At 32.3% G+C, this 17,645-nt stretch overlaps 1 protein-coding gene across 4 annotated transcripts in view; it reads right to left on the reverse strand.

Moving 5' to 3' along the window:
• Nucleotides 1-3,216: 3,216 nt before the first annotated feature.
• Nucleotides 3,217-17,645, reverse strand: part of LOC134532891 (E3 ubiquitin-protein ligase Bre1) — a 59,079-nt gene continuing 44,650 nt past the window's right edge. For 2 of the 4 annotated variants that reach the window (XM_063369905.1, XM_063369902.1), the window contains exons 14-17: nt 9,979-10,170; nt 7,538-7,730; nt 5,224-5,318; nt 3,219-4,496 (exon numbers count right to left, since the gene is read on the reverse strand). In XM_063369905.1, coding sequence (XP_063225975.1) covers nt 4,215-4,496; nt 5,224-5,318; nt 7,538-7,730; nt 9,979-10,170 — 762 coding nt within the window. In that variant the 3' untranslated portion in view covers nt 3,219-4,214. Of the gene's footprint in view, nt 4,497-5,223; nt 5,319-7,537; nt 7,731-9,978; nt 10,171-17,645 lie in introns of all 4 variants that reach the window. The other 2 variants (XM_063369906.1, XM_063369904.1) reach the window with 2 other exon arrangements.

Consider the following 17,645-nt stretch of genomic DNA (forward strand, 5'->3'; position numbering starts at 1 on the left):
CGTCGACATGGGGTGGTTTGAGACATTGAATGGTGACGGGACTATAACGGAGCGCAATTAGAATTATTCGGAGGGGGAAACGGCAGTACTCCGAGAATAAGTGCTTGTATGATAAAGCCTACAGAGCAGTTCATGCACTTAAAGGGGTCCGCCTATTTGGCATGAAATTGCGCTGTAGTGTTTTGCAATAGCTACGTTTCCCCCCCCCCCCCCCCCTGTAAAATACCAAACGTATTCCTAATTAATTTCCGCAGTAAAAGTGAGACGGGGGGGGGGGGGGGGGGGGGGGGGGGGGGGAGAGATTCGGCGCGTATGCATAACCAACATGTGCGTTAGAAATGAAACTTCAGAGTAGGGAAAAAGGATTTTCGCACGGTACACAAATATTTAAAACACATAAAAAAGTATACTAGCATACAGGCGTGTGTACAGAGTAGTGTGAAATAGAGAAGTCTGGTATAATGTTATTCTTATGGGACTACGGCTTGATGACTTGTTGGCTTGCCAACCATGAGGATTCGGCTGTATTCGGGTGTGTTCGACTCTAGATGCCTAAGATAGGGACCTAGGCCGGCGGCCATCTTTGATGACGCCACATCCGCCATCTTGGAATATGCTATTTTAAAAATTCATAATCAAGCTATAAATAATTATTAATTTACTGATTGATTAAATTGAATTCCGTCATTGGTTCGATACTTGCTCGATGCAAAAAAGGTTATTTTCAGGCAAAAAAACTCATAAAAAAAGATTCATTAATTTATTATTTACCAGCCTCCAATTGATTCAATCGATTCCTATCCTTGATTAGATCCTTGGTAAATGGATACATGTTTATTTAAATAAACACTTATTTAATTAAACATGGCAAAAAATCCTAAAAGAGGCTTAAATTCCTCATCCACTAGCCGTCAGTAAGCTGCCGATGCCATCTTGGGAATTCATAATTATTACCATTCGACAAAAAGGAAGCGCATTTGGAAGCACACTCGGCAACAAGGACTACGATGGTGGAATGATCATATAGTTTCACTCGTCTGATACTATCCTTGATAACTCAATGGCATCTTTATCATCTTGAACGACGAACTCGATGGAATGTGTACCATCAACGTCGGGAACCCTGCTGGCAATAACGGCGGCGGCGCAGATCCCAGATATGACTACTACACGTCTACAAACTGTCTTTTTTTCTCATTTACTGTTGATTTGTTTTGTATTTTAGTTTTTGTTTGTATCTTTGAGCATATTTGTTTGTATATATGTATGTCGACTAAATTGGCCCATCGGGGTTACAATTTAAATAAAAAAATTAACAAATATTTCTTTGAAATCTACCAAACAAATTGGTACGTGGCCACCATGCACGTTACAATTGAAACTTACTGATAAGAGGGATAGAAAATTTTTTAGGGTAGGTACCCTTCATAATTTAAGAAACACGTAATAATGCAGTAACCTTTATTTACTAGCATCCGTCAATGGAATATAATAATAAATTAATGGGTTTATGATAGCTAAAATATGACTCACAACCATTTTGGAAATTTCTATACAAACTGTTACAATTCTAATGCTAACACCAGATCTAACCTCAGAGTTGACTGTTTGGAATTATGAGTTGAACAGTATGCAAAAGTATACAAAAGTATGTGAATGTATGCAAACATATGCAAATGTAAACATTTATAAAAGAATTGTTAAGTAGAAAAAATCATGCACAGCTGCTGCCATCTGTAACCAGCTGTAAAGATGTTTCAGTTTTAAAACCTTTTTGAAGTGAAACTATTTTATAGCCGGTAGAGTAATATTAGAACGGAAGTGAGAAGGTAACAGAGTTAAAATGAGTGACATATGTAACAAATACTGCTCAATGGTATTGGGTTTAAAAATAAAAGGTTTTGAATTGAATTATGTTTACAGCCAGTTACAGATGGCAGCAGCAGGGCAATATTTTGTATACTTTCCAATGCTTTTTGAATAGCCTGTACACACACACACATCTGAGAGTAACACGTGTACACATGAATAATTCTTGCATGTATGTATAATGATAACTGAAGGATGACTGTTTTAAAAGAGTGACTGCATATTTTTTTTTCCCGCACCTGTAAATAAATGTGGGTAGGACACGACGCTAATATTGATGATGCACGTGGCAAAGAAAACGACAACCTATCATTGCCCATGCATCCCATTATGACAAAAGGAATCTGTGCAGGCCATTCACCAACTTGCCAGTGTGACATACACAGGCCTCCCTATTCCAAACAGTTTTGCAGCCAGCCATTAGTCCTTCGTTGTAGAGGCACTGTGCGTTTGTGGTGTTTTTATCAGAAAAGGATTAGGTTAATATAATTTGTTGCATTCAGTAAAATCTTATCATGTATGCATTTAATTTTACGTAGCTTATTGTTTGTCAGATTTAGGCTTAAATTGTTATGTGATAACAACTATGCATCAGGCTGGCCTTGATGTCAAAAAGAGCAGGCATTCTGTCACTTCCACTGTGAAATATGATGTACAGCGATACAAGTCAGGCCAGCGGTGTTCAGACATTGCATGTGCGCTTCCTTCGTTGTAGAGGCACTGTGCGTTTGTGGTGTTTTTATCAGAAAAGGATTAGGTTAATATAATTTGTTGCATTCAGTAAAATCTTATCATGTATGCATTTAATTTTACGTAGCTTATTGTTTGTCAGATTTAGGCTTAAATTGTTATGTGATAACAACTATGCATCAGGCTGGCCTTGATGTCAAAAAGAGCAGGCATTCTGTCACTTCCACTGTGAAATATGATGTACAGCGATACAAGTCAGGCCAGCGGTGTTCAGACATTGCATGTGCGCTTCACTTGCTAAAATCTGCAGAAACCATCTGCAAGAATGCTGACAATTTTTACAGTATAAAAAAAGTGTGCGTGGAGTCCACACACGACAGAAGTGAAACCTCTTGTTTATTTTTCATATTAGGTATAGGAAACCTAATTCTCTTTGGATGAGGTCACAGTTAAAAATAATTTGTGAAAATAGATAAATTCAGAAATTTAAACACCTACATAGTTGAAAAAGACTAAATCATTTATCTCTACAGAAGCTATTAAATAAATTACTTTAACTCCTACAATACTCTGGAACTTTTATTTTACCACGTTTGAGAACATTAGTGACAAAAAAAAAATTGTTTAGATTTTGAATGTGTAAATATGCTGCTTTTATTTAAAAAAAAAGAAGTTTAATGGGTGGAATTAATGTTTCTTTAGAAACTTAAATGTCTGTGTTTTTGCTTATACATTATTTTATTTCCGAATCTCGAGTTTGACCCATCACTATTAGAGACGTATGAGGAGTGAAACGATGAGATGACGTGGCAATAGAATATGTTTCAACAATGAACAAGAGAAAAGGAAGAGAAAGGGGGAGGAAATAAAAGAACCCTTTGAAAAACCCATTGGTTTACTGCAAGGTCCACCAACTTACAAAATAACCAGGCATGACCCCACCAAGTGCTGAACCTAAATCACCTTGGTGGAATTATGAGTTACCACTGTGGTCGCCAGTACTACAACGGGAAAGTTAATGAATTGTAAATGTCCAAATACATAGAAAAAACTCTTTTATAGCCCATACTAACATACACTTGTACAATGAGAAAATGACAAATTGAAACAGCCTACATTAATTATTGTACATTTTAATAAATACAAACTTTCATTAATGGTAGTCAACTAACCATTAATCTATTGAACATTGTATAATATACATATATGGTTTATTTCTCAAAAAGTTATAACACCTATCATTAAAATTAATATAAAAAATTAAGACAAAATAATTTACACTGAACTTATATACATATAAACAATAAAAACTCAGCAAAGCAGGAACCACTGTAAACACATTCTTCTTAGTTAATTTATGCAGCAATAACATAAGAAATATATTATTTTATGAATTAAAAGTTACTTCATATCCTTTCAATTGACTAACATTTGATATTGAACTACTTTTGTGGTACCAGTACCACTAGGCAATACAGAATAGAAAAAAAATTACTAAATATTAAGTATAGAACTCCACAGTGTACTTTACAACACAAAAGTATATATATATATAAACTAAAAATAATTTAATTTTTATGACAATCAAATAATATAAAATGAGGTATAAAAATGCATGGAAAAATACAATCACTTGAGTTAAAACATCTTTTGACTTATGTCGAAAGATATAATCGGTGATAATCATTGGCCCCGAAAGCTGCATTACACTTAGGACACTTTCGTTGTCTGGTCTCATACCGAGTTCGCAAACAATCCCAACAAAAAACATGAAAACATTTGCTAAGAACAGCATCTTTACGTTTCACTTTACATGAGGGACATGTGAGCGTCTCTTTATATTCCCTGATCTCCTCTAACATCACTTCATCTAAAGTACCAGCCATTTCAATCTTCTTCATACGTTCTGTCCTGCGTCGCAGCTGAGCTATTTCCTCCTGTAAGGACACAGAAAAGATTTAAGTTTTGTACTTCAAAGGAAAAATTCCTGCACAAATAGAGAATGTTGAATAAAACTACCACCAAATTAAGACATCAATAACTACATAAAATTTTCCTCATTTAACACTTTTGAAATGCAGGTTAATAATTTATTCTGGTAAATAGACTTGTTTCAAAATACTTCTCCCAAAATATTTATTTTTCAATATGTATTTGACTTCATACTGTGTATATCTATACACTATACATTTTTTTTTTTTTGAAAAATAGTGAATGATTATTTGCCCAAAATAATAAGATGTAACTAAACAACTAACACGTATGGTAAATCCCATACACTATACATTCAGTATCCAAAAAAACTTTGTGCAAAATTGGTTAGGAATATGTTATTTACCACATAGGCACCCTCACACAAAGATAGCCAGAAGTATGTCAACCAACTGTATATCTAATATATGAGTGACCTTTGCGCTGTTCACTCTGAAAATGTTTTATAGAACATGCTCATGAATTCACTGCAATTAAATTGCAGTCACACCGCAGAACATCACGACTTTTATGAAAAATTGCTTCCCATGCATACCATATTCACCTGCGTAATTTTCACTACCCCATAATTTCCATTCCCATGTTATATTACTGAACAGTAGCACTAGCTAAAAAAAAAAAAAAAAAAAAAAAAAAAATTGTGAGCATATGTATGAAACATGCCAACTTTACCTGAAGTCTCTTAGTTTTATATGCCTCTGCTTCTAATGCACTAGTCTTCTCAGCAACAACTTGCTGAGCTTCCTTCATTTGGGCATGATATTTCTCTGCAGACATTGAAGCGGAATTAAAAAGTCAATACATCATTGGAACATGCCTTCATAGATTGTGAGTGGATATTCACACATGTAGTATTAAACATGTGAAATTATGACATTATCAGTATTTCAAAGTCAAAATTCTATAAAAAATATTGTTACCGAGAACATTTTCTGAATTTTAGTTAATTGGAAGAATTTTTTTTCTTTCTGAAAAGTTATATTTCATTTAGAAGTATTTCCATTTAAATTAGCTGAAATAGGTCAGAGTTGAGATAAGATAGGCCTGGTCACCCTGCTATCATGGGTCCTGAGGGTGGTCAGCTAGTTTTTTTGTTTGTGAGCGGCCAGTTATGAAATTACGTGCCAGTCAGTGTGCAAGCCACCCGCAAGCAAAAAGAGAGAGGGCAGGTGTTATGCAGAACCACAGGACTGCGTAATAAAGCGAGGCCAAGGTGGTTGGAAAACTACTGAGTTCAAAAGGTTACAGGAGGTAATGAGGGAGTGGCGATGGTTTGTTCGAATCGAAGGCTTGGTGATCAGCCAGCTGATGGAGGTGTTTAGACTGAGACAAGCCATCATGGGATAGCTTCGCCAGTTTTCACAGTCATCTTTTGGTTTGATTAAACGTACGTAGCTAAGGTAATTTAATACGGGCTGAACTGAATTTACAATCGGTTAGTTACTAATTAATTAAAGCAAAAGGTTCAAGTTAAAATCTAGAGGGACGAGTGCTAATTTGTATGAGTATAATAAATCATAATTTAGAGTGAGGGCTATTAATTTGAAAAATAACAGTAATCACTGAAATAACAACACCAAATAACAGTAATCACTGAATTAATAACACAGTGCTTAAATTAAAAAAGAAGTTAAACTTGTTTGACAGCTAGAAGGGCAGTTACTGCCCCTACTTTAACTTGAGAATTACGTTGATTAATTAAGGTTTTATTGTAACATAAATTAGAAAAATTATTAATGTAAAGAGTAATTAATGTAATGAAATAAATACTGGTTCTGCAGTTTATAATATTTACTTCAATCAGCATAATATTACAAATTATGTATTAGTAAACTAAACTAAACAAAAAAAATTCACATTGCAAAGGTTAAGTCTAAGATGCATGTTAGTAAATAAGTTTTTATTGATGTAACTGTTACGGTTTGGTGAATAAAATTTGATTACACTACCCCTATGTCTTAAAATTGTGCATTCCGAACACCTTAGTGTTTATTGGTGTTTTCTCAGAAGACGGAAGTCAAATCAGGGGTTGTCAGCAGGACGACTGTGTGGCAGAGATAAGAGCCAGGACAAGGGTCACCACATTCTTCCTCAGTGAGGGAGTGGCAATTTCTGGCCAAAACAAATTAAGGCTCTAGCTCTTAGTTTTTAAGAGTAATGAGTTTCAAAAATAACGGACCCCACATGCTCTTACTAGAATATCTCAAGGCAGTTCAAGGTCAGGAACTAAAAATCGTACATATCATGTTCTCATGGCAGGCCAATTTCACTGCATACATTATTTAAAAATCGACTGGAAGGGCAGGTACTGTCCCTATTTTAGTTTGAGAGTTACGTTAATTGTTTTATCAAAGTTTTATCATAACGTAAATTAGAAAAAAATATTAATTAATGTAAAGAGTAAGTTATTAAATAAATAATGGTCATGCAGAAAGAATTATTTAGTTTTATTTCTTATGTTAAAGTTTATTTCTAGTAATTTAAAGTAAGGAAGTTCATTAAGAACCTGAAATTACCCAGTTATCTCTATTTTATAGTTTTGCGAGTTTGTTCCCCCAAATAAGTGTTTGATTTACAAGCATCTGGTTCCTCTCTTACCAGCTTGACCAATGAGTCAAGGAAATAAAGTGTGATGGAGGTTTTATTAGTTTTTCTGGTGAGTTTTGGTTCACAGACAAAATTAAATAATTTACATCCAAAGTAGAACATTAGAAGTAGCCCCAATCCCCTAATTATAATTCATCACCATTATCAATCTCACTCTAATATTTTTAGGCACCTAACAATATTTTAAGAAGCACAGTACAGATCAACATCTATCCTGAATTAATGAACTCTTGAATTACTTGAGTAGTTTTTAAATTGTAGTTTTTTCAAAACATAACAAATGAAATTAAATGCTACCACCTTAGCAAGTCACAACACCAGAATTAGTACAATGGAAGCAGGTTCAGTAGATTAAAGAAAACAATGGCACATGGCCTACCTAAATGAAGCTTCAAGTCTGCAGCAGACTGAGCACTTTCAATGGCCTTGCGTTTGTGCATTTCCATCGCTTGTTGCCGGATGGCCAGCTCCTTTTCCACAGTTGCCAGAGAGTTCTGAAGGATTCGTTCTTTCTCTTCCAGCTTGCGCACAACTATATTGGTCGCCTCTACCTGAGTTGTCAGTGTTGCCACCTGCAACACGTAAATATCAGTTTTTGACTGCTTCGAACACACAAACCAATAACAATTACATCAGAAAATGCATCAGACCACTCTCAAACCAACCACAATCTTCAGTTGAGTACACTTTTCTCATATGTAGAGGTTAAGATTATTTGATCAAAAATTTTGAACTGTGATATTTTTTAAAATTCAGGTCTTATACATCTGGAGAAGGATGTATTAAATTTTGGAAAATAATAATAATAAATATTTAATAACTTGAATCTTTCATTTGAAATTTCCATACTTTTATCCCAAGTCTTGACAGAAGAATAAGTGTTAGTATCCAAGATTCAAACCCAACCCAACCCATCGGTAGTTATACTGTAAGGTTGTTAAGTTAGGTTACTGGTGAATTTTTTTACCTTTCCCTACATTTGTGTTATAACAAAATGAGGTGATCGTGGCAAATGCCAGTTGCTGATATTATACTAACCTACAGCAAAATAATTAATTTTTCAAGCTTATTTTAACATGTGGCAAATGAAACAAACTGCACTTCATTTCAATGTCGCAGCAAAGCCTAAGCTTTAGTCAAACATGATGATCTGTAAATTTCTACTATATGAAACAAGTTCTAATTACTAGGGAAACACAGGAAATTTTGTTTTTAAAAAAGTCAACACCTTTTCTAAAATTTACTTCTTTTTTCAGGACCTAAGTGACTTCAACCCAGGAGCCATACTGCAGATCCCACATATTTCAGCTATCAAAGCTAAAATTTTTTTTTATAGAGTTCTTGGGACTTCCTAATTTTTGATTATGATTCTGCTCTTAATTTTAAGACAAATTTTAATTTGTTGAATAATGAAGACAGTAACTGTAAGATTTTCGATCATTAAACATTGAAAAAAGTGAAAATATTATTTTTAACTGATTACATGCAGGTTTAAATCATTTTACAATATTAAATACCAAGCATTAAAAATTATGCAGTTTGTTTTATGTCCCCTAGCTGTAGGTTAATTATCAGCAGACTCTTGTCACTATTTGGAGAATGCATTCAAAAGGAGGAATTAACTTACAGAGTAAAATGAATAAACACACAGTCTAATTTATTAGCATTTATATCAAGATGGAACATGAATGTTTTGTGAAACTATCTAATATGCATACAAATGAATACTCATGCATAGCTATTGTGAAATGTATTTCAGCAGTAACACAAATTAGGATTTAACAACTAGAAAAGTGGCAACCAACTCATGGCCAGTGGACCATTTTTGGTCCGCCAAGGTTTCGGCAGAGGCCCGCTACACCAGCAGGAAATACCTACTTAACTGCTAAATGGAAGCCAAACAAGATAGTACAATAAATACTCTTTTATCCGGCATGTTCGAGACCATGGGAATGCCACATTAGCCATTTCACAGGATATCGAACGCCAATATAGTGTTACGATAAATAGTTATCACAGAAAAATTATTACAGTTGTAATACGCTTCTCTATAGCAAAAAAGAATAATGCCAAGAAGTAGTTAAAAACAGTGGCCACAAAAGCCTATGATCGAGATTTAAATCTCTTTATGTGGAGAAGATAGTTGCCGATTCCAGATAACTGGAAAAAACTGAGCTTCTACTAAGCAGAATCCTGATTGGCCAGATCATCATCCAATCACGGCCACTTGCAGCGACCAATTACAGCCCAGCTGTAACTGGCTCTATATAAATACTCTGGCATAAGACCAGACCTTCAGCTTTTCATCACCCTTGAGAATGGCTGCAATATGACAAGCAGAATGTTTTCATCAGACATGTTCCAGACAAAAAAAATGCTGCTCTATGATAAAAATAAACACACACAAACATTACTGTTAAAAAATATATATACACTTGTCATGTGTCAGCCAACAAAATCCTGAAATAGGACGAAAAAATTAGAATGTGCGAAGTTCCATCAGTGCCAAATTACAGAATATGCTAAACTTAATAATGCGGGATCAGAGAGAGCAGACTGTACGTTATTGTAAAATTTCAATTCGCGAATTACATTTTCCAAATCTGCTATACATGCGCTATGATTTTGATGATATAATGTCAAGAAGCAATAATGTTCCACCATGGACAAAAAATAAATCATGAAATCAGGGGGAAAGTAGAGGGAGGGGCTCGTTGGTACTGGTAATACCATACAATATCCAAACTGGCCCGCTGGATTTCATAATTTTCGTAATTGGCCCTCTCTGGCCTCTGAACCAGAGCAATAAATTTCACTTACTTGCTCTTTCAGCACATCCTTCTCTTCCCTTGCTAGTTTATGTAACTGGTTGGATTTAATACGTTCTGTCATCAACTTAAAATTTGCATCATCTTTCTCTCGAAGTTGTTGGATAAGTCTTGAATTTTGTTCCTGCATGTCTTCAAATGCTTGACCAGTCACTTCCATTTCGTTCAGCAGTGCCTCTTCCTCCTGAAAACATTCACTATGAAACATCTGAAACCTCAGTTTGAAACATAACATAAGTCTTTGCTTTGCCACAGAACAAAAAACAATTCAAAATGTTCTGCTAACCATATAACCTTCTCTAACTATATGTAAATGGATAACTTATTCATGTAGACTTCTGAAACTTGCTAACATATTTTTAATATAATAAAGATTACATCTGATGCAAGAGTTGCTGGTATAATGTTGAAATTATGGTATGTATGTTAAATTTGTTGGGAAAGAAAACCATAATTTAACAGTTATAATCAGCTAAAGAATTAATGTCAAAATATTTCACTTTGTCACCCAAAAAACTACAATGTGTAAAGTGTACTGGACTCAGAAGAAAATAAAATTAACGCTGGAAAAAACTTAAGACACTGTAAAAAAACACACCTTGTTTTCATCAGTAGTTATATAATTTAAAACATAATTTAAATAAGTACATGGTGCTGAAAAAATTATGTTAATGTTTGAATGCCACACAAAAACTTACATGAGCAATCTTACCACAGGGTCATGTCTCATGTGACTATAAATAAGCATTTATTCAAAGAAACCCAAATTAATTATTAAAATCCTGAAATTCTCTTAAATGAGTGTTTCATTTTATGACACTCCAAGTTCTATGTTTTTTACTTAGTCAACACATGACCATATTTTATTTCATTCACATGAACTGCTTATTTTACCTACTAGGTGCACTAAAGTCTTTAAAGAACTGCATGAAAATTCCACTTTCCATTAATGAAATAAAATATAATTTTATTTAACTGGTTGATACACTAGTGAAGTGATAACCAACCATGCATATACAATCAGCAAGTAGCCAAAAATTAGCAATGAATAATGCCACATCTCAGCTTAAAATGTACGTTAATAATTTTGGGTTCCAAGTAAAATAACCCACAGAAGTAACTATACTAAAACACTCTAAAGATTTATTTCAATGAGAATTAATCAACATTAAATTATTATTATTATTATTATTATACAATGTTAGTGAGAATAATTACTTTCAGGGCAGTAAAAAATTAACCTTTTTCTTACACAATAAATTACATCACTATAGTAGGCAAGACACCTTGTGTGAAAAAAATTATATTACTATTAAAAAACAACCATAGAAGGCAAGGGACACTTGTGTGAAAAAAATACTTTATTATTAAAGAGCAATTAGCTATTTTTTCGTAAGTTTTATTAAAGTGGACCTCACTCACTTATCCCTACTATTAAAGGACATAACTGCTCTGAAGCATCAATGAACTCCCTCACAGTAAATGTGGTTAAACCTAATTTAATTAACATCTAGATGAAATTAAGACAAAAATGTAGCCACAATAATGGCTAATACACTACTTACAAAAATAAATTCAAGATTGAAAAATACTGTAAGTGGTATTCCACTCACACTTGCAATTACAAAAAAATATACCATACCTTAATCTGCACATCATAAACTAACTCTACTCACTTAATGATCAAAACATACATATTTAAACTTAGTGAATTTCATAGTGCTGGGGGTGAACACTTAAGAACAGTTACACATATAATTGAATAATGCTTATAACATCATCTTTCCTCAATCCCATGAAAGAAAATAATTCTACAGATATAAATTGTGTATGTTCCTTTGATTTTAATAATAAATTAAATGTAAGACAGAAATTCCTTACAAACTACAATCAATTCAAAATGGTACCTAAAACATACATAGCTGAAAAATCAACAAAAAGCCAATTTTTTTCTTTTTTTACAAAAACATAGAAACAAAGCTTGTGTGACACAAAACGTACATGCATTTGTATTTAAACTTCTTTCAGGTACTCATAGTTTAGGTCAATTGTTGATTATCCGCGAGCAGATCATCCACTTTGCAACTTATCTGCGGCACTTACAGCAGAACCATAGAATAAGCTTACTTGATTCCAAAGAAATTCCAGCAAAAAAATGAAACAGACATGAAAATTTATTAAAAAAGCATTTGGTAACAGCAAAAAATATAGCTACCTTTAATAGAAATTCCCCAGAATATAAAACACAATATATAAGAAAATCAGTTAAACATTGCAGTCACGGTTGTTCAAAATGGGGGCACAATGCACTAATCTGTTCTACACTCGTCCCTTTTATTCCCTTCCTACTGGTGGTGACCTGCTGTTAGACAGTAACTTACTGGATACTTCTCTCTCCATTTCTAAATGCAGCACTACCAGAGTTGCAGACAACGGCACTGAATGCTCAAAATTCATTGGCGCATAACACATTAAGTATGATGGACCTTTTATTTTTTAACCTGAGGTCTTATATGCTCTTTACTTATGTGTGTGTCTTATTTGCACAAAAAATCTATCTAAAGAAAGTAACATATATATATATATATATATATATATATATAAAAAATATTATTATTTACTGTATGAAGACACAGAAAAAGAACTTTGTGCACAGCACATCACTAAAATTTAAACTATTCTGCACTAGAGACTAAAAAAAGAGACATTTTTGCAGTTATGAGACATTAAATATTCCAGTCTGTGGTAAAATTTGTATCAGAAGTCATAACACATTATTTAATGTTTCACTAAGAAAATAAATTTTCTTGCAACATGCCTCTGAAAAAGGATTCTGCGCCGACTGCTTTCTAATATATAGGTGAGATTCATTATTTACGCTTTCTTTTGGCCACAATAAGAGGTTAGTTAGTATTAACCCTGCTATGGTTTGGGAGATGTCTACCTACTGAAATCAACTCCATGTAAATAAAAATTTAGTTAAAATTTGTGTTTGAAGACAATGAAAATCAACCTTGGACATAAACTTTGCTAAACCTTAATTGTCACTCAAGTGTTATGTTTTCTGAGTAAAAATTTAACTATAAAATAATTATATTTTCTTGCAAATAGCAACCGAAAATAGACTTCACACTGGCTGCTTAATAAAGTTTGGCATGACTATGTCAATGCTTCCCTTAATGAGAGAGGTTATATTACATTCCATTCCAAAATTTTAATTTGTTCAGAAGATAACCTGTAATTAAATAAATTGAAGTTTCATTAACATATCGTCCAATGTTTTCATAAGACGCAACAAAATGACCATAAAATATTAAAAACATGAGTTCAAATGCTTTAAAAGTCTACATTAACAGCTTCAGTGCTGTTTGTCCATGAATTTAGGTTATTCGTAGCATTGCTCCCCTTAATCAGAACAGATAATCAGAAGTTTACTGTATAGAAAAAAGTAGTGAATAAAAATTCAATACTGCAAGAGCAAAATAAAAATTATTTTTTGTAAACATATATTTCTTGAAAAACACTAGCAAAAATCAAACACTTCTGAGATAGAGAAGTTAAACTCTACACATGGTTTCTTTCCTTTCTAAAATACTGTAACTACAAAAGTATGTTTCATTTAAAACAAAGTACAGTTCTTAAAAATTTATTACTCTACTTATTGTTATGAAGACACAAAATAAAATGTACTACATTGCTGAAAAAAGTTATCTTTAATGAGTACGAAGGATTATTTTCAGAGTAAACATGGTAATTAATGAAATAAAAAAAAAGAGTTGAATCCAAGCACAATTTATATGGAATTATTTTTAACACACTTTAATACATTTATGTATAATTAATGAATAGTTCTAAACACAGCATGTTATTGAAATTATTTGTTTACAATTTAATTCTTAGCCTTTCAATAATTATGACTGGAAACAACTTTCTTGCTAGTCTAAAGTAACCTGGGGGTTAAGAGCCTTGCACGAGTCCACCATTAAATAATATTTAATCAATTATATGGCAATAACTTAATTTAAAAGTACACCTACATCTATTTTAAATTACTAGTACTTTGTTTTTAGGCATGTACATGAATCAAAAAGGTCAAACCAATCACACTTTATAAACTTACTAAAAACAATATTAAGAATGCAGCATTAGTAACACTTAAGTGGCAATGTATCTACCTGGAAATCAGTTATAATTTTATTTATATATTATTATTATGTTTAAATTTTATAAGCATTTTTCATCATAGTTCTTGTAAATCATGGTTCATACCCTCTTGTGGAATCAAAAATAAGGAGTTTTAAAGACCTCTTTACTTCATCCCCTTCATAAATATCAAGAGGTAAAAAACTGTTTGTAATATCACACATAGCTTAACAATACTAATAATAATGATAAATAATTAATGCACAATAATTATTTTTTAGTTAGTTAAATTCTTACAGTTAAGCCCCTATTGTCCAGAGATATCTCCAGAACACATATCTAATCCAAGCATGGTGTCCATCTGAAATTTGTAGCCCTAATATTTAATTTTCTCACTTATTACATTTACTTTATAAGATAAAAATAAGGCAGTAAATCACACATTTTGAGTTTAAAAATTTAAAAAAAAAAATTCAAAAGGTTTTTTATTTATAAAATCTAATAACATGGCCTGAAAATTGCCCACTGTCCTGAGCATGTGCAAAGCATTGTTTGCTGCCAAGTCGGAAACAAAAGAACATTCTTAATTTATCTATTACTTGTACTCTATCAATTTTTATTAAGGAGTTTTTAAGGATTCTTAGTGAAATTTAAGGACTTTAAAGGGCCCTTATTCAATTAAAGACAAATTAATGACTTTAAAGATACTAAGGAAGCATACAAAGCCTGTAAATAAAAATTAACATTTTTACCTATGTAAATAGTGGCTATGTTTAAATTTCTTAAGTACTTAAACATGTAAGTAGAAATATGTTATAAGTGAATGAGTATTTTAAGGCAGATTATAATAAATTTAAAATTATCTCATTTATAAGAAATTTAAAACTTTAATATGCCATGTAATTAGTGATGAATTATATATGTTATATTAATGAATTTTATAATTTTATACTGTTACATATAAACTTTTTTAAGTTCATAGTATGTATTTTGTAGAATTTTTGAATCTGCAGTTTGTTTATCAATCATTATGCTTGAAGATGGTGACCACAGAACTAATAAATTTAAGTATATAAACAATTGCTCAGAAGTTAGCTATAAATTTGTAAAAACCAAAACCTTTTAACTACCAGTACTTACGACACTGAATCTGAGTGTAAAAACATTAATGAAACTAGAAGGCCTTAGAAAAATTATTACATGTATACTGAAGACAAGCCTTACGAGACTGAATGCGAAATTTAAACAGATGTCCTGATAAAAGAAAATACTACTAAAATATACTGGCATGAAATAATATAAGACATTTAAGTTTACTTTAATTTTTCAATGTACTTATTTTTCTTCTAAACATACAATAACATATCTCTTAAAAAAAAAAGCTATCATTTCAAAAATAAAATTTTAATTAATTAAATTAAAAAATGATTAAATTTTAAATAAATTGGATCATTGAAAACAAAAATTGAGAGAAGATTTACCTCATTTTATGCAGCAGTCATATTTTAGAATATCTTGCACCAATCATTTGACAATCTGTTAATTAAATGTGATTTTATGGAATGGTTTGACAATTTATGAGTAAAACGATAGACAATCATCCAGAGAGCTCAAAATAAGATGAAAGGGGATGGAGGGAACATGGATTTTGAATTGGCTTGATGTCTGACATTTATAGAGAGTAAAGACAATTGTTTTTACAGTTTAGTTATTTATTTCACTTGTGATGAACAATTTTAGAAAACTTTGCTGCAGTTAAAATGAAACCCCAGAAAAGGAAAGCAAGCAAAAATTAGTGAAATTATGATTGAAGCACCTGACAAGAATAGGCTTTATGGTTAATAGGAACATGTGATGTTTAATGATGAAATTATAATACTTTAACAAACAGGTGTAACTGTAAACATTTTTACCAACATCAAAATTATATAAAAACAATTACCGTGGCTTTATTTTAAAACAAATCTAGGATCATATGTCATTGTGGATGTCATGTACATGTATATGACATTCAGTGTAAACCAACATGAGAATGTTTTAAATCAATATTCCCTATTGCAGGAATCATTCAAAGACTGCTATTGCTGTGGCATTGTACAAAGGTGTAATGGAAGAAGCCAACTAAGTCTAGTGTTTCACAGTTTTTCAAGCAACTGAGGTACAATTTACTGATGAAACAGTAATATTTCAATATTAGCATCTGCTAACTAACTGGCATAAGATTCAGTGTGCTGTCGCAGAAGTAACCATGCACGCTGATGGACCAAGTACCCATGCTTTCATCGACACACTGAGTGTTTTTAAACGGACTTCCCTTTAGTTCATCACGTCAGTTTTCACAGGTCGATGGAAAACCAGTAATCACATAATTGAACTTAAATAACCATTTTTAATTTTAAAAATTGTATGAAAACACTAAATAGCTGAAAATTCATAATCATGCAATTTTTACGTAGTTGCACGCAAATAACTTTTGTTGACTACAGAATAAACATGGGTACATGTTTTGCGTGTTTCAATTATTAAATAATGAATGCTATTTATACCTTTTAAAAAATGCCCAGAAAAACCAGTCTGGAAAATTTCAATTTGAAATAATTTTAGAGTATTTTCGTGATAGTACATAATTCCCAGTAGGTGTCAATTTTTACAACTTTGAATCTACTTTACATATTTAATGTGTACTTTGGAAATGACTACATTATTTTTATTATAAAATTACCAAAACAAATTTTTTGTAAATTTTTTAATATGCTTTTATTATGATGCATAACCATGCACTGAAACCATTAAACTAACTATAGAACTATATATAGATCTAACTATAGAATTGTAGAAGAAATGACAGTACATGAGGAGCTGATAAGCGAATAACCAGAAAAATTACCATTCAAGAGTTTCGACAGGTTCACACTGACATGAATAATGGCAACGGGTTGTTGGAGCTGTTGAACATGTGTCAAACACTGTTTGATTTCAGCCTGTGAACTGATCAGTTGGGTAAGATATAATCATACCCTTTCAAATGCATAACAAATGGTATGGTCAGAAATGTAGGTCACTACTTGTATAATGTTACCAGATTTTTGTTGTATGTGCCGATAAAGTGCAGACCATTACACAGTATAAAATAGTTTCTTTGAAGGTTGCTTCACATTCTAACGAGATAAAGAAGTAACCATCATTCTGAAGTTGAACTTAATGTACATTTGACACTTCATTTTTTCCATTCAAATTCAGAGCAACTTCCCTCCCAAATAGAGGTGGCCATAATTTGGTAGAGGTCACATTGAAAATATTATTTATTCTTATATTATATAGTGAAAAGTAAACTAAAAATTGTACATAAGCAATAGGTCCCTGCGATCACTCTATGACATTTATATGCTACTGAGATTCACAGGTTGATGAATGTAGTGTATCACTGAAAAAAATGGCCATCTGGCCTCGTCTGTTATGAATGATAAATACCTACCTGATTTGCATTGCTTTTTCAAAGTCACTCTGACTCAACCT

The sequence above is a fragment of the Bacillus rossius genome, chromosome 6 (genome assembly GCF_032445375.1).
Source record: "Bacillus rossius redtenbacheri isolate Brsri chromosome 6, Brsri_v3, whole genome shotgun sequence".
NCBI classification, from domain to species: Eukaryota; Metazoa; Arthropoda; class Insecta; order Phasmatodea; family Bacillidae; genus Bacillus; species Bacillus rossius.